The sequence below is a fragment of the Lolium rigidum genome, chromosome 2, assembly GCF_022539505.1.
Source record: "Lolium rigidum isolate FL_2022 chromosome 2, APGP_CSIRO_Lrig_0.1, whole genome shotgun sequence".
In the NCBI taxonomy this organism is placed as follows: Eukaryota; Viridiplantae; Streptophyta; class Magnoliopsida; order Poales; family Poaceae; genus Lolium; species Lolium rigidum.
The window spans coordinates 182684957-182705070 of record NC_061509.1 but is presented as its reverse complement, the minus strand read 5'-3'; the positions used below and the strand labels follow the sequence as shown (position 1 = coordinate 182705070).

The following is a 20114-nucleotide window of genomic DNA, read 5'->3' as shown; positions in this document are numbered from 1 at the left end:
CCGCCTCCATCCAGGTCGGCGCCGTCCGGAGGAGAAATTCAGTCGTGTGGAAAGAAAAAGGAGAAGCGAACCGGTACCTAGACGGTGGCATTATGAGTATTATGTACTGCGGTGGGAGGGCAAAACGGTCCTAAAAAAGTTGGACGAAAATTATAATATGATTTAAGTTTGTCTTAAAATAGGTGCTCGTGTCTTAGTCTTTAAAAACGGAGGTACTCCGTAGTACATTTTTCGTGGAAACGGAGGGAGTAGTTAGCTCGCACTGAGCTCCAAGGCCCATCTAGCTTTCTCCCCCGGAAGAAGCCCATCCGACTGCCATTCTCCAATCGGCAAACTGAATCGGGACAGCAGCCGCCGCTCCGACGCCGGCGCGCTGGGGCAAGGGCGGGACGCATCCGCGCGGCGGTGCCTGCCGGAGTAGCCACCGGCCTCTGAGCGGCATGAGAGACGTGCGGGCGCGTCGCCGTCCGTTGCTACGGGCGACCAGCAGCGCGCAGCAGCGAGGCGGAAGCAGCGTCCGACGAGCGGGGGACGAAGCCGGGAAGGGCGAGGAAGCGCAGGCGGTGGTGGCGATGGACTTCTCCGTCAAGGATGGGAAGAGGTTGTGGTCGCTTGTTCGGAGGCAGGAGGCCCTGGCTGACAAGAAACGGAGGTGGTTGGAGTCGATGATTCACGCACCGGATAGCTGCAGCAAGCGTCTCAAGCGACCCAAGTTCTTGGCGGATGCGTAAGTGCGCATCAGTTCCTTATTCATTGCCATATCAATTCTTATCTTTTTCTGGAGATTGCTTAAGGCGACAAAGACGCTGATAAGTGTAATGCCGTGTGCTCCTGGTCGTTTCTTCGTCCACCACTGTATCATGCAATCAAAAAGAAATTATGTTTGTTGCTTCCAAGGTTTAGGGAAGTATTTGTCTCTAGATAGTTTCGTTTTTCTAAGCTTAAATATGATGCAGCTAGGTAATGCCATTTTCAAAATATCGCGGGCCTATGGCCTTTGTTTCTGAAAAATTATCTCCACCAAACTGGATACATGCCTGTTTTTTTTTTTTGCGCTAACAATGTAGTGACAGGAAAGGTCTAATTGGTAGCTTTTTCTGCTTATACAGGTACTTGGCTGAATCAGATATAAGGAATGAAGAAGTAAGCCACTGGTCTTGTAAGAAAAACAACGGATTCTACATTATAGGTTCTATATCTTTTATCTGTTGGGGCAAACATGGACACATACTGATGTAAATGAAACATGCCATGGATATTAGTTGTCGAAAAGAACATGTCATTGATATTCATTTCTAGGGCTATAGAAGTTACAGGAGAACATTTAATATGCAACGTAATCAAATGAGAAACTTAGCTTCGTATGGATCTTACTACACAACTCATATGTATATTCAGTTAGCTGATTTTTAAAATGGGAATGATTAGAACAGAGGTAAAGAATGCTCTGTTGTTGTCTAGCTGGAATCGCTTGTATGTGGCATATCTGCGATCTGTACCATATTGTTCTGGATTTCTGTACATGGTTACATTCTAGTTAGTCTGGCAAAATTTCACCAGCGTTGTTCTTTTATTTATTTACTTACCATAAAACGACAAATACAAACATGTTGACATAGTTTCACAGTAGCAACTTCTTCTGCATTAGTTCAGTTGTTGAATTCATGCTTCCATGAAATACATATGGATTTAATTAAGAACCTTTCTTTCAGGTGTCTTGTGAAAAAGTGAAAGCTAGTGTTGCAAAAAGTTTTACTCTAAAGAGCGATGGCTACAAACATCACTTAGTTCAGGATGGTCTCAGGCTTCTGAACTTACCAAGAGGTGAAGATGGGTCACTGTGCCCAGAAAGTTTGAATATTATGCATAGGACAATCAATAAGTTAAGCAATGAAGCACTTCAATCAGTGGCTAGTATCATAAGCAACACAAAGTGTAGTTTCCTTAAGAGTAGACCGATATTAAGTCAAATAGTAACAGACCATCTTCCATGTTACTTAGCCAAGTTGGATAATGAAGATGATGTCATGTCTCAACTGTCCAAAGTTTTGAGAAATCATTGCAGCTACCAATCTGATTCATTGAGCCTTGTCACACCTGTGTCGACACTACTTTTGTCATCTATGAACCAAGCTTTGGATAGACTTGATGGGATTCCTGACCAAGCTCTTGTCGCAGTGAATAGGAAACTCATAGGAAAAACATGTCTGCCAAAATTCGGACATGTTCCTCGGTCCTCCAGTAGAGGGCATCTCATTGAAATGGTGAAGAAAAGATGCAAAATGACAATAAAGCAGCTTGATGAAGGTTACTTGCCTAAGAGACTAGCCAAGGCAATGTCAGTAATAAACCTATACTGGAAGCAGAAGTCGAGATCCATGGGTATTTCACAACTAGAGTTCTTTCCCTTTCCAAAAGAAACAGCATCTTTGCAAAATGATGTCCTGAATGCTCTTTGGTCGCTTCCAAACGTCAAGCATGATGACCTGAAATTGCTGCATCCCATACTGGATCCAGATTCTAAGTTTCGAAAGATGCAATTTAGAGTAGCTTTGAGGAGGTACTTGATGGAATGCTTGTTTGAATGTGACGAAGGTGATTTGCCAGGTGAGGCCCTTCAAGCCATAGCTTTTATAAATCGGGGTTCTGGGTGTAAAAGTGTTGACCTCAGTAAACAAGGGAAGTATGCAGAAGTAGATGCTGTTTTGGTTGTAAGCAGTCAACTGAGAGCTTTAGCATATGATGATGCAGAAGACTGCTCAGATGATGATGGGTTGATGAGCTTAGGGAATGTCAACTGCGGTGAGGATAATGATTTCATATTCCCTGAGACCAACTATTTCAACTGCAACTCTGAGCAACATATGGATGAGCCTTGTTCTTCAAAGGATACACCAAAAGCTGCTGATATGGACAACTGTTGTTCTAGTGAATCTAGAGGAGCTACACATCATGTTCCAGAAGCTGAACCTTCAGATTCAAAAGTAGAGAAGGATGTCAGGAAACCATGTGAAAAGACCAAAAACTCCAGAGCCACTCATTATTACAAGGACGGCATTGCCTTAGAGACGGCTGTTGATACGGATCATTGGACGAGGTCAATCCGCTCAAAGGATCTCTCCAAGATCTGTGACGGAACTTCAACAGCTGCCCACATGATCATTGGACAAATTTTGGATAGATGGTTGATTTCAGAGGATGGCGAACTGGAAGCACACAAAACATCATCTTGGAGGGGGCTTGGTTTAGAAAGTCCAGGAGGTACGTTGGTAATATCATCGTCACTTGTCTGTTCCCCATTGTATGACTCTTCTCTCAGTATGCCGAGTATAAGTTTATTGGTTTATTGTTTCCCTTTTCTAGGCACAAGAGAATCCCTGAATGTAGCTGAGAAAAACATGAAGCGTGACATTCTAGTTGACGCCATGGAATGCCTCTTGCCCAATTTGACGAGAAGGTTTTCTCCTTTACTGCACCTCCCTTGCACATACATTATTTTTAACTCTTTCAGAGATGAAAGTACACAAATAACAAAATGTAATACCTTGTGTTCTTGCAGTTGCATTGACAGAGTTAAGAGGCTAATGAGCTAGCAGCACCGGACCACGATCTGCAGGTGAACTATAGGGACTTGATGACTCGTTTGCGCACATTCTAACCTGCTAGCCTGTAATTAGTTGGTGTCCAAATACATTATACATGTCGCCTCGAGACATTATGACCATCAGTTTCTTTGGAAATATGTTGGTTTAAATAGAAACTATAAGAAGTCGTTTGGAAGCCAGGCTTTTATTTCATTTGTAGCATTTTGAAATGAATAATGTTCCAGTGAAGGCATATCTTTACATGTAGAAAGAGTAGCATTCAGTTTCTTTGGAAATATGCTGAAATGAATACATGTATTCATTTCATTTACATTGTAATTCCAGAAATGGACACTTGTTTGGTTGCCACAGGAATTGTAAATGACAGTAGAATTCAATATTGAATTTGTAAATGGCTTCCATGGAGAAACGTGAATGACAGGTTTCAGCTCGGAATTGTGTTTACACATGACATCATTTTGCTGGATTTCCTAAATGAAAGGAAACTGTTGGGCGTCCCCCGGGGGATCTGATTTCCCAGCCCCCGGGTCGCCAGCCGTCGGATCGCCATCTTGGACGGTCAGATCTGCTTTTGCTGAATGTAGCAAAAAAACACTTCCCGACAGCAAAAAAAAACCCGCTTTTGCTACATTGTAGTAAAAAACGGTTCAGTCACGAAATCCAATAAAAAGGCTGAGCTCGCCGGAGACCTCGCCGGAGAGCTCGTAGCAAGAAAAGTGTGCTATTGTAGCAGAAAAATGCTAATGTAGCAAAACCCAATATCATCGAAAAATATTGACAAAGACCTCGCCGGAGACCCTCGCCGAAGAACAAGTAGCACAATTTCTATATTAAAGTAGCAAAACAACAAAACAATTAGAGCAAAAATAAAATAGTATCACAACATTTTTTACAAGGTCTATATTGTATCAAAAATGCGTAACGCCGGTAGCAAAACTAGTAGGTTCGCCCTGCAGAGACAATGAAGGAGACCTCGCCTGCAGCAGCGCCGCCAAAAAGGTTGCAGCAACTCCATGTGCCTAAGGTAGCAGCCCCAGAACCGTCGGTAGCACCATCAAACACCTAAGGTAGCAAATCCACCCTCCGCTGGTAGCACTGCCAGACGCCAAAGGTAGCAACGCCGACCTCCTCTGACAGCAACGCCAGAGGCCTAAGCTAGCAAAGCCGGCCTTTACCGGTAGCAACTCCGCAGCATAACAAACACATGTAGCACTAGCAACACCTTCGCCTGGGAGCGTCGTAGGTGGTTCCCGGGGGCAGCAAAGAGCTCCAAGACGAGCAGGCAGAGGCGCACCCCGCGGGCTCTAGTGCGAGGGTGCGCGAGACGAAGCAGAGGAGCCCGAGATTGAGGCGGCCCTTTCGCTCTCCTATTCGCTGAGATCGACGCGCTGCAGCCGGCCATGGCTTGCGGTGGCGAGGTGGGCGACGCCGGTCGCGGTGGCGGCCCGCCATAGGTTGAGGTGTGCAGTGCAGGTGGAGCCCATGGCTGGTTTGCAGCGGCGACGACCTCGCGCGAGAGGGAGGGGACGAGCTCAATGGCGCCTGGACGGAGCCCCGCCTTGCTGCTGTTGCGCGCCTCAAGGGCTTGCGAAGGGGAGAGGTGATAGGGGAGGGGATGCATGCTGGAACTCGCGGCGGCGCCATTGGCGCACCTCGCGGCGGCGTGCGGAGTCCCGGCGGAGAGCGCGCGGGGGACGCGCTCAAGAGACTTGGCTCCGTCTCCAGGAGGAAGGTTCGGCCGGTGGAGCACCGGCGTCGACAGAGCCTCCATCCCGCATGTGAAGCTTGAAAAAAAGAGAAGATAAGATACCAGAAGGTGGTCCCTACCCACGTGGTTAAGAAAACGAACGGAGGAGAGCGTCCGGACGTGGAGAGATCAGAGGGCACACACCCAGAGGATGAGAGCGCTGCATCCCCCGGGGAAATCCAATCATTTCCCTAAATAAAATGATGGCCCAATTCTGTGGCAACCAAACAGCTCACCTATGGAATTTCAAAATGAATTCCCGGATCAAATGATGGATACCAAACTACCTCTTAGTGTATTACATATCTTCTTTTGATCGGTTTATTAATATCAATCAGGTGTTCTAAACATTGGTTACTTGACAGTCAAACCTAAAAATGTTCTTAACCTTTAGGTTTTCACGAGCGATGAGCCTATAACAAATGTCTAGGTTCCAATACTCGCAACTCTGAATCTTCAAGGATATACGTCTAATTCACCCAAGCCTCCCTCGGACAAAAGATCATTACAGCACCAGTAGGGCCAGTACGTAGTATTGCTACACCAGCATTCAAGGGTTCCTCATGATTACATATGGTGGCGTATACTTATTCACAAATCAGATCAACCCGGCTGAAATTATCTCAACTGTACTACTCCTTCAGATGCAGGTGTAGTATTTCCTAGGAGGAAATCTGGATGTAGGAGGTGTTACAAAATTTTCAAGGATTGTCACCTTACGTTAATGCATTCATCAATCAGATGCGTAAGTACAATATGGCACTTCCATAACCTGCTCACGCAAAAACATACGAAGAAACACTCAGGAAAGCAACTGACGTGCTTTGGCAATTGGAGAGCAACTGAGAAATAACGCACTTCTCATGCACACATAAGAACAACACCGGCTAACACCATAACAGAATATATATGTTACACCAGGTCATGTTCATTAGTTTGGGGTAAAGGAAGATGCACATATATAACCAGGATAGAAATGCCAGGTGCCTCACCCTCCACTCGCAAGCTGGTCTTTTTACTGTCTAGTTCAATGATGAGAGCATCATTGACTGCATTGCAGAACCCTCCGAAAATCTAATGAAACAAGCCTGCACCTAGTGCCGATCTCGACGGTCATGACGCCTGTAGAGAACACCGAAATCAGGTCAGATGCATTTTCATGAGAATCATGAGTGCTGCAGCAAGCAAAGTATCCGCTCCACTAGTTCAAGATCGTACAATGATGCAGGTTATCAATGCAATGAAGTCATATTCACATGCTAGAGATTGATAGTGAACTTTACAGGAATAAATCTAAAAGCTTATACACACCAAGTAATAAGAACAAATATTTTTCCTTAGTAATTTAAGTTTCACACAGAACCTTGTGGGTTTAGTTGTCTTCTTTTGGTTCAAAATTTTCTTCTTAAGATAGCAAGCAAGGAATAGAATAAATGCGAGCGTACCCATGCCGATCATAGTCTCTAGAACTATCCCTAGGGGAACGTGACCTTCTATGACTCCTTGAATCATAGCTACGAGATCTCCCTGATTCCTTGTCCTTTTCCCTGTCATATCTACTTTCTCGGTCATGGTAGCGATCATGGCTAATTCTACGGTCATAATCCCTGCCACTGCTGCTGCCACGCTCTCCTCTATGACGGTCCCTGCTTGATGCTCTATCACGTTCGGTGCTCCTTTCCCTGGATCTAGTTGTTGCAGAAGACATCATTCCAACATGATTTTTAGCAAGATAATTAATAATATAATGTTGCACTATTAGGGTACTTTTAAGTTAGGAAGCATAACAATACCTTCTGTCATATTCAGTTCGGTCCACCTTGCGCCTTTTGTTTTTTTCTTCCTGCTTACAAAAAGGACAGAAGCAAAATTCCAATCTTAATCCCCAAATAAACAAGCCATTTCAGGTACTAACACAGGAAGTGCATAATCAAGGCATGTTAGCAAAATCTGGAACTAACACATGACTCTACAGGAATAAGCTTCACTCAAAAGATTATTCTGAAAAGTGAAAACTAACCTGCAGTTCAGACAACTTCTCACGTACTAGCATATAACCAATATGAAGTTTCCCTCCAAAATGATCTGCTAAACGCCGATCACTGTTTGAAAGAAAAAGTTAACAAGGCTGTAACTATACATAACAATGTTGTTTCCAAGAAGTTTGTAAGTAACCATATGCCCTTACAAGGCATCTACAATCCACAAGGATAAAAGCATGCATAAAATAAACACGCACATTCTTTAGCTGCAAAAGTAATCCTCGTAAAACTGGACCCAAAAGCCTGCTGGTGAAAAGGGAGGCACAGGCGTCTGTCAAAAATTGAAACACTTGAAACCCCATACTCCGCTATACTCATGACCCCATGGCGGAAATTCATGGTTAAGCCAAAGATGATGAAATTACCTGTCATACACGCTCAAAAATGCTCCACATATGTCACACAAGCGCAACTTCTGATCAGTCTGAACAAAGAACACAAATGCACCAAATCATCAATATAAATAAAACGACTAAACGTGTAGTTATTGCTAAGCTTCCTGACTAGAATAGGGTCCTATGACATATGGAATCAAATGTCTCCATTAAGAGGATTGAATTTTTATTGTGGGTCGCAGCAGAAAAGTCGAGCTACTTACAGTTTGCACGTGAGCCGACAATTTTGCAGAGTCTGGAACAGGATGTGGCCGCGCACCCAGCTGGTTAAAGATCAACACAAAACACATAAGATATGAAATAGTACTTTGACAACTGAAGCGGATAAGCTACTACAATTCTAGTCACATGCTCCTTAAGGGCATATGCCCTACTATAAATTCTTGTTAGTTGCTCCAATAAATTTAAACGCTAAAGATAGATGCCAACCTTCTTAAGAGCTTCTGCTTCATCGAACAGTTTTTGAGCTTCATCAATCATCCCACTCTCACCTGTTCAAAAAAATGTCGTATGTAAATCATATAAGAAATGGCTGTAGTAGTCAAGCAAAGGAGGCTGTAGGAAGCTCGGTTAAAGAAACACACCTAGCTCTTCTGCCTTTTTGAGCTTTTCGTTAATCATTTCTTGTGTGCGTGCATCTGGAGTAGCAGCAAGAGCAGAATGTGTGGTTGATTGTGTAACAGTTTGGAGAGCATTCACCAATGAAACACGGTCCTTATTAAAAGCTTCAAGCAGCAGCTTTGCCTTGAAAATAATAATAAAATTGTTACGCAAGCAGCAGGACAGAGATAAAGTCAGCTATATAAATAAGTTATTGCAACTCCAATGTGTTAATTTTTTTATAGTGGCACCAGAAATACCTGCTCTTCGGCCCTATGTTCCTTGAGCTTATCGATCTCTTCAGTAGCCCGGATTTTGCCCTCAGTGTTTCCCTCAAGATCTAGATGAGCAAAATGCAAAGTTACAAACATATAATTTGATAATAAAAGAATCTTGAAAAGTTTCACCACAAATAACTAGGCAAGAAGTGAGAAGGAATTTTTTTTTCACGTCAACATGACATAACCTTAATAAAATAACAACACAGGACTTACCAAAAGTGTCTATCTCCTTCATCTTCTCCTTAATTTGTTTGGAGAGCTCAGTTACTTCTTTACTCTGGTTTGCAAATATTTATTACATTTAACAATTTAGTTTCCATAATGAAATAATCAAGCAGAGTATTAATGGGACCAAACGAGTAACTAATTAACAGGAGGTACCTTTGTAACCTCAGTGACAGAAATTGCAATAGCTGCCTTAGCGTCTTCCTCCTCCAAACGCTGAAGGGCTCTTTGAATCTTTCTCTCACACTCAGCTATGAGTCTTTCTATGGTTTCTTCCAATTCACGATCATAGTTATCCATACCTTTGGCTTTGGCCTCCTCATACCTATTACTTAGTTTAGGAAGCAACAGAAGATAGCCTTTTTACCCAGCTGCAAACATACTACAATAGAGATGTGCATGGCAATGAAAAGAAAAGAAGACTCTATGTGCTTCAGTGGCACAACTAAAGAACCATCACTAATTCCTCAGGAATTCCCTGTTTAACTCAATATTTACTACAACGATGCATGAGCAGAGTTTAAACAAACAACATAGATAAAGCAAACCTCATCTTCTTACTTAGTTCAGGAAGCATGGAGATTTATTTGATGGGGAAACATTGTAGCACAACTGTTGTTAAAACATATCAATTATTATGTCCACAAGACATCCAAATAAATTCCCAAGCTTCATTCTGACAAATATGGCGGTCACAATCTGTACTACGAGTACAAAATGTAAATAATTATATATTGCTCACACTGCATGATCCATGACCCGTGCACAATATCTAAGCTCGGACGATTAATAATATCCAATGCGAACTACTTATAAGGGGAAATTAGTAGACAGAGAAAACGGAGATGGAATTCGAGTAAGCAGGATACTTCTTACGCAGCTGCAACGAATGCAGCTTAGGGCACGGGCCCATGTCCACCTTCTGCAGAACACCAAGAAAAAACAAACGTATCAGCGAGGGGAGGGGAGGCAAGCCGGAGTTAAGTCCCGATCGGTATTCCTATTTTTTTTTTTTTTTGCGAATAAGATCGGCATTCCAAGGAAGGAAGAGGATATATACGCACGGTGAGCTGGAAGAGGTCGTGGGGGCAGAGGCCGGCGAGGAAGCGGCGGCAGACGTCGCGGTCGTAGTAGTTGCGGCTGACCTCCCGGGCGTCGCCGTTGCGGTTGGCGCCCATGAGCTGGTCCAGCTGCTTCCGGACGGCGTCCATGGCTGGCTGGCTGCCCGCGCGGCGCGGCGCGGCGGGGCTCTCCCTTGCTAGGGTTTTCGGCTCTGGTGGCGCAATCGATGGCGACGACGGGTTCTGGTCTTCTGGAAGGTCCTGGATGCCGACGGAATGCAGCACGGTGGGGATTTTTTTTTTCCGCCGTCCGATCCGATAAATGGTCCAGACAGATGCGGCCCGCGGGCCCGCGGCCCGGCCCAGTGCCCTGGAGAACGAGCCCAGTTCCAGCGGCGAGAACGTCGTCAGTCGTACTGCGACCGGTTCTCTCCCCGGCGCAGCGGCGCGCTCCTCCCAGGCCTCTTCAACGCCCCGCAAGCTCCCCGCCGATCGTTGCCTTACCGGCGGCGAGCCGAGCCCTCCTGGCCCGGCGGCTCGTGAACTGCTGCCTCTGATTTCCGGTGGATCCTCTTCGAGTCTCGAGGCCTCCTCCTCCTACTCCTCGCCCGTGGCTGTGCAAGGTTAGTTGGCGTTGCCGTCGGAGGCGAATTTATCCGTCCGCTAGGGTAGCGTTAATACCACGGAAGGCCATATTAATTCAGCTACTGATTGCTTGTGGGATGACCACTGCCTCAACATTTTGTCCATTCGGGGCTTGATTGTGCCGTACTTCTGCATGTAGTTGGAATTTCGTAATAAAAGAAAAACGCTCTGTCGTTGAAGAGTGGTACAGAGCATCGGTGACAGCATAAAATTTGATTTGAATGGCGACGCATAAAATTTGGCTGTACAGATTGTAGGCTGCAATCGTATACAGAATTACAGATACTGCAGGATCGCTTTACAACATGACAGACTAACTGTTTCTTTATCCATCTAACCCCCTTTATTTTTCAGGATGACATTCTACTGATTCAACCATAACTACCTGAATTTCCAATGGACAACCTTGCGGACCCGGAAGAGTGTGCGGACACGGAAGAGGGCAAGGTCCTAAAATTTCAGTGCGATCTATGTGACACGGAGGTTGTACATAGCATGACACAGCTCTTACTTCAAGCATTGGCCACAGCTTCAGTGGACAACACCACTGGGGATATCTTCAAGAGCCCATCGTCTGTTGCTGGTGGCATGAAGACAGAGCTAGCAGGGTACATGATTCAGAGATGTGAACCGATTCCCGAATCTATGGACGGACATCAGGCTCGTTCAGATCAATTAACAAAAGCATCCATCTGGCCGACGGAGTTCCTGTCAGACTTGGTTGATGATTTTGTGACCTCAAAGAGGAATATGATGAGCCATGTCTCTGGTTTTTTCTCTAGCGAAAGCCGCCTCAACAAAATTAAAGACTTCGTGCAAAAGTTAGAGACGGAAAGCGTGTGGGCCGAGGATGAAAGGAAGGCGACCACAGAGACTATTCTGAGGAAAACCGACGTGAAATGCAGTTTCCATTGCCCTGAGAGATTTGACATGCCAGAGAAGCTAGCTGAGCACGAAAGTCAATGCAAATTTAGGATTGTGAACTGCACGAATGATGGATGTGCAGTTTCTTGTTGTGCTGTTCATATCGAAAAGCATGACTCTGTCTGCCCTTTCAAGCTCCTACCATGTGAGCAGCTGTGCGAGCAACAGGTTATGCGGTCCAAGATGGACAAACATTGTGAAACAGTCTGCCCTATGAAGCTTATCAACTGCCCGTTTTATGGAGTTGGCTGTGAAACAGCCTTTGCACAGTGTTCTCTTGATAGGCATTGTTCGGGGTTTCTGCAAACCCACCTGATGTATGTCGTCCACGTGATTACAAGACAGGGCGCTTCTGTTAATGATATGGATCAACGGTTGCAACTCCTTGAGAAGGTTAGTACTCATTAGAATGATATGATCTATTATTGACCCTTTCAAGCAATCTTTGACTGAGGTGACCATATCAAGATATAATGCAAAGTCATTTCTCAATTTGTTTCTGTGTTTCCCAGTGCATAATCTAACATGAGAAACAACTAAAGTTATTTAACTCAGCAGCTTAGAACTTTTGAATGAGTACAAATAATCTGTTATAAGGCAATTTTATGCCCCCTGCTCTAGTATTACGTGCTGGAATAACTTAGACAAGACTATTGAATTGGGTTAACTTCCACAAAATTCACTAGTTCATGAGTTCCACCCAAGTTTAGTTTCAGGTTCTTAAGAGTACCCAACAGCCAGGGAATGCCAAGTTGCCAACAGCCGCTAAACTCAAACTGCAACTTATTTCATCAAGACCTCAGATAGAAAGCAATATCACAAGTGGACTGTTTTGTATTCTCGAAAAAAAAAAGTGGATTGTTTGCAGAGCCCTTACACGATTATACCCAATGTATTTTCCTCGGTTTTTGTGTCAAAACTAACCAACCAGTTTGTACTTGTACCATATATAATGAATTCAGTGTCTAAAACATACCTTCTATACATCGTATTTCACTATTATCTAACATTACAAAGAGTGGATAATATTTTCTACCCCGAATTGTAATTGTTGCACTTGCAATTATAATAATTAGTTGATTCTGAGTAGTGAATAGAAATGGTGACTAGTTTTCAATGGGACATGTGTATCATTCATAAACATTTCGGAAAGTAAATCCGGCTTAATTCTTCTTCTCAACCTTATTGCAGGTCCAGTCATTGAATGAACTCTCTGGGGCTTTAGATGTCAGGACCCTCACTCTGGTAACAAAAGAACAAGAATCGAAGATCAATAAACTTGAAAAGGATCTCAAAGCGCAAGAGACAAAGATGAAAAAACTTGAGAATGATCTCAGGTCACGGAAATGATTGTTGTCATGAACTCATCATTGCAGCCTTTACGGGAAACCAGGTGGCGCACTTTATAGTATATGTAAATAATCGATAGCATTACCATAAGGTCTACCATCCTGTTGTTCGTTGTCCATGTACAAAAATAGGGTGTAGAAAAGTCAGCTTCTTTTTTAGGTCAGTTGATAATTTGATGTAATTTTTGTTTTGTCACTTATATAACAGAGAAAGTACATGGATTTACAGGGATGAGATGGATTAGGATCATCTGCCCTCTCTTTTTCATTGGTTTGGACCTAGGTTGGCCTATTCACAATGATATGCTACTTTGCAGGAGTAATTCTTCTCCTTCTTGACAGTCAACACATTTAGAAGCGTTTGGTGTGGTAGGTGGACCTTTTTGGTCGTTTCAACTGTATTTGACTGTCTTCAAGATTGTAGGCTGCAATAGCATTACTGTCTTGACTCTTCGATGAAGCTTTCAGGTTATGGTGCAAGAAGCCTCCACATCTTGCAAATATGTTTTGTTTGTATATGTCCATGGAACTATGCAGGTGGATTTCTTCTGCGGGTCTTTATGCCGAGGATATCGCCACAGTATCGTCACTTGCTGGGCCATTTGACTTGGCTCTGAGGGTATAATCACTAGCAGCCTCCAAAATCTTGCAAACTTCTCTCCTGTACTGTACCAGAAGGTCCAGGTCATGTTAGGAAGACAGTCAAATACTGTTTATAAAAGATCAAATTACGTTCCTGATTTCGTATATGGTTTCTATGGTTTACATTAATTGAGGTTTGCATGCTTCTGCTGCAGATCAACGTGGAGTCATATTATCATATTCTTCTCATATTCTTAATTTTATACCTTAAAGACAAGTGATGCCTAACAACCGAAGAGCTTGCCTGAAGCCCAAATTTTTTTGTTCTTTCATCAATTGTTATCAGGCTGATCCATGTACTCTGGATTATAATGAATTAGCTTCTGATGCTGGATTTTGATGCAACAATTATATAAAGAGGGTAAACGGTTAGGATTCTAAACCATGCCATTTATTTCATGTTACAGATGTGAATATTATCGGTGTTCTATGTTGCCAGCACTTGTTCGTTCATAGGATACCTTAAAATGGATAAGATGGTGTGACGTACCTCGTCAGTTGCTCCTGATTTTATTTTTGATTGCAAAATGCACCATTTCTTCATGTTGACACCTATTAAGTGCAGAAAGTTTAAATGAATAATATTACCTGATGCATCTTGTGCTGCATAAACTCAGGAGTAATTTTTATGAAAGTAAACTTGATTGAAATTCAACCTACCAATCTTTATATCCACTTGACATGTTGAACTAGAGGTCGTTCTTAGAGACCACCTGCAGTGGATCTGCAACAGTAAAACCAAAGCATCAGCTACAATTGTCCTGCAGGCAAAAATATTTACGTATCTACTAGCAAAACCAAATGTTTTGTGGGCTGACATAGGGAATAAAGTGGTTAAGATAGGAATTTTGTTTGCTGTTTACTACCATTTCTATCTTAGGGTGTATATGAGTACATTATTAGGTTAATAAAAAATCATTAAGGTGTAGGTTCTAAATATTATACACGATTAACTGAATTGCGGTTAATGTTATTAAATCGGGTCCAGAAGGGCACAAGTTAGTCTTTGAAACACTTTAAAAGATACTATTCTGGTTTTACTATGTCAGAATCAGGGACGTAGGATATTTCAGAAGATGTATGCGAAATACCTCAAAGTAAGAGCCAAATGGGACATCGTGTGCCTGCTGCTTTGTTTCGTAGATCTGAAATCAAATAGGGACGTATGCTTGCATTAAAGGATGAAATAACACCATGTAAGTTGATTTGCAGTGAACCTATCAGTTTTTTTTGTTACCAAGTTTCTTTTGTCCTTCGAGAAAGAAGCATGCTGCAATTCTGTTACTGCAGTGTCCGGAGGACACAGAGGACTGTTGCACAGCGACCTGAAAGTTACTTCACGGAAATTTCCACCGTACACATCTGAGACATGCCACTTACTCAGCTGGAGAAAAAAAACCTTCAACTGTCATGTTTGGTAATGCTGGCAGCAGCTTACTTGGTGAAAAAATTGAGACCATGAAAAGGATATGCCATAGTGCAGTTGACTAAATGTGCACCTTTAAATCTGTATCTTTTCGTGCATCTCGGTACTGCTGAAAAAACATTGCATTGTCACCTAGTATCACAGTGAAAAACTTCTCAGCTGTACCAGGGAAGGTATCCTGAAGGCAGTATCATGTTGACAATTAGGAACAGAAATATAAATTATGCATATTACAAAATTGGAAATTGAACTGGGATGCTCACACTGGTTACATCTACAAGAACATGTTCATTGATGAATGGTTGGTATGTGATAGCCAGTTCAATGCTTCTGTCCTCTGTCTTTATGTTGTCTGTTCTGCTGCTAATAACATTCATACTTTCTCCTTTAGGAAGCAAATGTGATCTCACCTTTGTATACCAGTACAGATTGTCAGGTGGTTGCCATCAAATCAAAATACGAAACAAGAATATTTCTGAATACCTGCTTTTCAGCATCCAAGGTTGCTCGGTAACTCTGTAATGCTGCCTCTAGAGCTCGAAATGTACGGTTTCTGTTCCAGAAGGATGTGAACTTGTACCTGATGCTTCCTGAAACATTAAACCAGGAATGCTCAATTGAGAGATCTATAGATAGTTTTCCAACATGGAAGATGAAAGTGACACAGTAGACTATATTTCTAGGACTTGTTGTGCTCTTACTGCCTTCAGTAGTAAATATTTACTCATGAAGGAGTATGAACTTGAAATTGAACTAGTTCAAGCTCACTGATGTTGAAATTTAATAAATCATACAAATAAAATCCATAATGGCACATAACTTTCCAAATAGGCATGCGATTTAATCATACAAGTTTTGAGCAAATTGAATCCATAATAGTATTTAGTTTTGCAATTCGGCATGCGGTTTATCTAACTTTGTAAAAATATGCCGTCGAAAAATAATTAGTAAATTTGGCTTCAGGGAGGATCTCCAAGATCACGCCAACTGAAAATAGTTTACCATTTTGGCAGCACATTGTAGGTGCTCCATGACCACCTGCACCGGTATGAAGAAATATAGTAATAGCTGGGTTTATAAGGGAATGCTGGCTCCTCCTTATCTGCAGGGTAAAATCATGCATGTGTCAACCATCTCAACCATTTAAAACCAAATACTAAGGTCATAATAAAGAGATTCGTAGGTTTCATACCTCATATATGTCTTGTAATGGAATAATCACCTAAAAATAATTGTAGGCCTTAGAAAGGGAACCCAAAGTTCTCAAAGGAAAGAAAGGAACCTAAGAAATCCTTATGAGGATGAATTTGATAAAAAAAAAAGAACTGAACTTGCCTGTCAATATTTCCATACTATCAGTGTTATTTACTGTTCCTAATTTGCTGCAGCAATTACCTGATTTGTGTTAGTTAGTTAGTTACCAAGGTTGGTGTAGTGGAGTAATAATTTATTAATTTGGATGTTCTTGTTAGGATACACCTACCAACCAACTAATCTAAAAGAACGATCTGATAGGAAGTGGAGCTATAATATACTTAACAGTTCTGACGTGGTTGATGTTCCTTATCTTACTCGTTAGTTAAAACCGTACAAGGATCAGTTTGGGCTTCACATTTTCACAACATGTACTTACATTCAATTGCTTGACGAATACGTTAGAGTGGAAGCAGAGATGCCATGAGGAGATGCACATACGCCCACAGTGCAAGAAGGACCTTTCCAGAGCACACGAATAACTGTGGTGAACAATCTGCAAGTAGACGAGGCAATCTGTCGGTTCAGATGAGTATGCAATGCTGTATGTGCAATTATCATTTGTTGAGAATTAGTACTTCATTATGAGAAGATTCGGTTATAGCTTGCAGAAGACCACTGTCTTCAATCCTCGCCAACCGTTGCTTATTGAGTAGCATCTTTCTCTGGGAGTTAGTTTCAGTATATTGCTTAAAGAAGCTGGAAACATTTGATGAAATTAGAAGGATGTTTATCATCAGAAATACTGCTGTTTTTTTTTTTCTCAAATCAATGTTACCTATCAGAAGTTGGAAGCACCTCCACTGAGCTAATGCGCAAGCAGATCTGCAAGCAGGATTTGGCATTGTAAATATATGCTTAACTTGATGGAAGCATAAACACGGTTGATACTGTATGAAGCACTGAGATGGACGAAGACTGCGGTTATTCATCAATTCATATCCTACCTGACCAGATCTGCTGTCCAGGTCGTACCAAGTAGCTCCTGTTTCGTCTTTGCCGAGAATAGCTAAAGTTACAGATCCGATAACTTTGCATTTGCATACATTGTCCCAGTCATATATTGTTATGGTTACCTATCCAGAAAATAGAAATATATCACAAATTTAGGCAAGCAGGTTTTTGGCATGAAATGTGCGCAGCAGCATATCTTGTTGATACTTTTGCTGAAAATTATGTGTCACTTCCAGCTACTGGATAGTTAAGAAACACGCTGATGAAACAAATCTAGACAGCCAGGTTTTTCCATACAGTTCATATACTGTTTGTGCCCGGTAACACCTTTGGTTGTGAATCATTGACACCTGACAGGAGAAAATGCAAGCATTGTTGCTTCGGAGAAGCTATATGATGCTGCACCTACATGCAAGCATATGCACGCACTGTACTCTGCCAGAATTGATCATGCTGCTTGCTACTTTAGAGATTACCTTTTCCATTCCATCGTTCAGTTCAGTATATAAAACTCGAATGTGGGACGCGTCAGGTGCATCGTAATTTTGGACCACTACCTTTGTGGGAAAATATCTAGAGAAAAAGGAAAAATAATTCTGCCACATGATTATGGCAAAGCAAAGTGACTCTGAAATTTTTATGATGCTACTTTCTGCAACGGTGCTGAAACTTCGTCGGCAAGCCAGTACTATACTATATACCATGCTCTCTGAAGATTCTCCGAGAGAATGGAAAAACTAGCAGTATAGCAAGAGTGCAAAAGCATTTTGCTTTGTAGGATCAAGGCTGGCATACACCCTGTGCTTTTTCTTCGCTCTATCGCCGTTCCTCCACGCTTGAGATATTAAACCTGGAACGGCACTTTGTGGATCATCAAGGGAGTGGGCTAGTTAATTAACTCCTATATAATGATGCACAAATATTTTTTATTAGTTCAAGTTTGAAGTTTTGAACTGAGACATCCATGATTAGGGTCTCTTGGTGGTAGGTGGAACATTTGAGCATCAAAATGATTGGCTGGTAAAGGGGCTTACTGTGAATGGGTTCTAATATCTGAACTAGTAATCCCTCTGGTCCATGATAAGTGTTGGATAAATTTAAACTAAAACCCCGACACTTATTATGAATCAGAGGGAGTATATATAGCATTTAATTAAAAAGAACTCTTGTTATAAAGAAATCTTGTTTAATTAATTGCTCAAAGAAACATCAGGAAAGAATAATGTAAAGCGAACGGCGCACTGTTGTGTTCAGACCTCGGCTGGTAGCTCTCCGGCCAGGAAGTTGAATCCCTCGCCCCACACAGGATTTCTCGGGCTAGGCACCATGGAGCTGAAGCGCTTCTGGTCGCCGAGGGAGATGACGGCGTAAGGTTCGGAGGTCCCGTTCAGGTTGGCGCCGATCAGGTACTTGGCGGACACAAGCTCCACCTGACGCAAGCAAAATCATAGTATGAATGAACACACACGCCGCACCTGTGCTCTGCTGGTAGCTGTGTACGCATGAACTGATCGAGACGAAGCTTACCTTGATCACGTACACGGTGGTGGTGCCCCGAGAGGGAGAGCTGTCAGCCACGATTTCGATCTGCGGGGGGTTGATCAGGGAACCAAGTTAGCAATGCCATTTGAGTGGGGGAAATGCGGATCATGCACGGGCCGGGGAGCACGCCGCTCAGGATCGGTACGGCCTCACCTCGCCAACGAGTCCAGGCTCGGCGGCCTTGCTTCTCTTTGTGCGGCGGCTCCGCCTCTGTCTCCGGCACCGGCTATCCCGGCCGCAGGCTTCAGCTGCGGAAGAAGGCGGGGAGGAGGTGGCGCTCGTGCTCGACGCGGTCTGCTCGAGGACGACGAGGAGCGCCACGGTGGCCAGGAGCGCCGCGGCGGAAATGGCGACCTCCGCCTCCCACAGCGACGGCAGGAGGAAGCGCAGCAACCAGGAGCAGTACTGCGCGCCCATCGTCGCCACCATCTCTTGCAAATTAGATGTCGAGGGAAGCGAAGACCGGTTATAAAAGTGCGGCCCCGACCGTCACCCTCGGTTTGGCTCACAGGCAGGAGTGCTAAGCTTGGGCTTATTTCTGGCTTAAGCCCCAAAAACACCTAAGAGCATCTTTATCAGAGTCCGAAAAAGTGGTTTTCAATCTTCCGAAAACGATACTTCGTGCGAATTTGGCAGTGACGCAGATTAGAAAACGTAAAACTGGAACTGAAAAGCAGAATTTGAAAGGGCGCGGGTAAATTCGGCGATGATCATAGTTCGACATCAAATTGATGCTCCCATTGAGCATCAAAACATACATTGTTCGTGAAATTAAACCTACAGTACTGGTACACCGGCGAGTGCTACTTAAGCTAAGCAAAATGCAGCCTATAAAGTGGCCGACGCGCGCGGCGGTGCCGATGGTGGCGCAGCGTGTCGGCGGCAGATGGTACCGACGCTGTCGAGGATGAGCTTCACGCGTCGTCGGCGTCAAGCTCGACTATTTAGAGCTTGACGCGGCGGACACGGGCCTCCCGGCGGGCCGCCTCGTATTCACGGACGAGGCGGACGGCTTCCGCCTCCTCCCGGCGGAAACGCTGGCGAGCCTCCGCCGCGCTGATGGCCTTGGTCTGCGCGAGGACGGCGTCCTCCTCGTCGCTGCCGTGGACATAGTCCCCGGCGGAGAAGGTGGGCGACCGCGCGGGGACGAGGTCGTCGTCGTCGCTGCTGTCCGCAACGGGGAGCCGCGGTGCGCGCGGCTTGACTGGCCGGATGAGGAGCCCTCGCCGGCGTTGCCGTACCTGGCGAGCTTCACTGGGGGCGTGAGCCCCCAGTTCGTCCACCGGCGGGCGCTGCGCTTGCGCGCGCCCTCCGACCGGTTCCATTTGCGCCGCTCCGCGTCGGTGCGGAAGATGGGCGGACGCGGCGGCGAGTCGCCGCTGCCCAATCCGGCGCCACTGCCTGCGGAGCCGCCTCGGGACG

At 44.0% G+C, this 20114-nt stretch overlaps 4 protein-coding genes across 5 annotated transcripts; 2 read left to right on the top strand and 2 right to left on the bottom strand.

Moving 5' to 3' along the window:
* The first annotated feature begins 572 nt into the window (after positions 1 to 572).
* LOC124690359 lies at positions 573 to 3724 on the top strand. Its single transcript, XM_047223749.1, has 5 exons — positions 573 to 727; positions 1110 to 1143; positions 1713 to 3261; positions 3364 to 3457; positions 3560 to 3724. The coding sequence occupies exons 1-5, from the start codon at positions 573 to 575 to the stop codon at positions 3591 to 3593; spliced, it is 1866 nt and encodes a 621-aa protein (XP_047079705.1). The 3' UTR covers positions 3594 to 3724.
* A 2516-nt stretch (positions 3725 to 6240) lies between these two features.
* Positions 6241 to 10106, bottom strand: LOC124692680 (U1 snRNP-associated protein usp106-like). 2 transcript variants are annotated; one of them, XM_047226100.1, is made up of 13 exons: positions 9960 to 10106; positions 9765 to 9817; positions 9052 to 9220; positions 8884 to 8947; positions 8650 to 8729; positions 8374 to 8533; positions 8219 to 8280; positions 7993 to 8052; positions 7760 to 7818; positions 7373 to 7454; positions 7146 to 7195; positions 6798 to 7040; positions 6241 to 6474 (listed from the first exon to the last, which is right to left on the bottom strand). In XM_047226100.1, exons 1-13 carry the CDS (start codon positions 10104 to 10106, stop codon positions 6447 to 6449), a joined length of 1257 nt encoding a protein of 418 aa, XP_047082056.1. In that variant the 3' UTR covers positions 6241 to 6446. The 2 variants fall into 2 exon arrangements, with proteins under 2 accessions (XP_047082056.1, XP_047082057.1); XM_047226101.1 differs by lacking the exons at positions 6241 to 6474; positions 6798 to 7040; positions 7146 to 7195 and adding an exon at positions 7592 to 7637 and having other exon boundaries at positions 7372 to 7454.
* Positions 10107 to 10380: 274 nt separating this feature from the next.
* On the top strand, positions 10381 to 13173 carry LOC124692681 (TNF receptor-associated factor 2-like). The gene is made up of 3 exons (XM_047226102.1): positions 10381 to 10579; positions 10956 to 11918; positions 12717 to 13173. The coding sequence occupies exons 2-3, from the start codon at positions 10998 to 11000 to the stop codon at positions 12873 to 12875; spliced, it is 1080 nt and encodes a 359-aa protein (XP_047082058.1). The 5' UTR covers positions 10381 to 10579; positions 10956 to 10997; the 3' UTR covers positions 12876 to 13173.
* Positions 13174 to 13432: 259 nt separating this feature from the next.
* LOC124690358 (BAG-associated GRAM protein 1-like) lies at positions 13433 to 19109 on the bottom strand. Its single transcript, XM_047223748.1, has 16 exons — positions 18846 to 19109; positions 18678 to 18737; positions 18407 to 18580; positions 17144 to 17272; positions 16975 to 17021; positions 16576 to 16738; positions 16135 to 16164; positions 15945 to 16044; positions 15426 to 15532; positions 15206 to 15352; positions 15016 to 15120; positions 14754 to 14900; positions 14608 to 14661; positions 14177 to 14240; positions 14007 to 14068; positions 13433 to 13540 (listed from the first exon to the last, which is right to left on the bottom strand). The coding sequence occupies exons 1-16, from the start codon at positions 19107 to 19109 to the stop codon at positions 13433 to 13435; spliced, it is 1761 nt and encodes a 586-aa protein (XP_047079704.1).
* Positions 19110 to 20114: the final 1005 nt, after the last annotated feature.

Coding starts and splice junctions, on each gene's coding strand:
- LOC124692680 (XM_047226100.1), bottom strand. CDS start 10,106: ATGGACGCCGTCCGGAAGCAGCTGGACCAGCTCATGGGCGCCAACCGC. Junction 7,819..7,992: donor TGTCGGCTCACGTGCAAACT/GTAAGTAGCTCG, acceptor TTCTTTGTTCAG/ACTGATCAGAAGTTGCGCTT. Junction 6,475..6,797: donor AGAGACTATGATCGGCATGG/GTACGCTCGCAT, acceptor TGTTCTCTACAG/GCGTCATGACCGTCGAGATC.
- LOC124690359 (XM_047223749.1), top strand. CDS start 573: ATGGACTTCTCCGTCAAGGATGGGAAGAGGTTGTGGTCGCTTGTTCGG. Junction 1,144..1,712: donor CAGATATAAGGAATGAAGAA/GTAAGCCACTGG, acceptor CCTTTCTTTCAG/GTGTCTTGTGAAAAAGTGAA. Junction 3,262..3,363: donor TGGTTTAGAAAGTCCAGGAG/GTACGTTGGTAA, acceptor TCCCTTTTCTAG/GCACAAGAGAATCCCTGAAT.
- LOC124692681 (XM_047226102.1), top strand. CDS start 10,998: ATGGACAACCTTGCGGACCCGGAAGAGTGTGCGGACACGGAAGAGGGC. Junction 11,919..12,716: donor GGTTGCAACTCCTTGAGAAG/GTTAGTACTCAT, acceptor ACCTTATTGCAG/GTCCAGTCATTGAATGAACT.
- LOC124690358 (XM_047223748.1), bottom strand. CDS start 19,109: ATGGGCGCGCAGTACTGCTCCTGGTTGCTGCGCTTCCTCCTGCCGTCG. Junction 16,739..16,974: donor GTGCTTCCAACTTCTGATAG/GTAACATTGATT, acceptor TTGCACATACAG/CATTGCATACTCATCTGAAC. Junction 15,121..15,205: donor TTCTTGTAGATGTAACCAGT/GTGAGCATCCCA, acceptor TACTGCCTTCAG/GATACCTTCCCTGGTACAGC.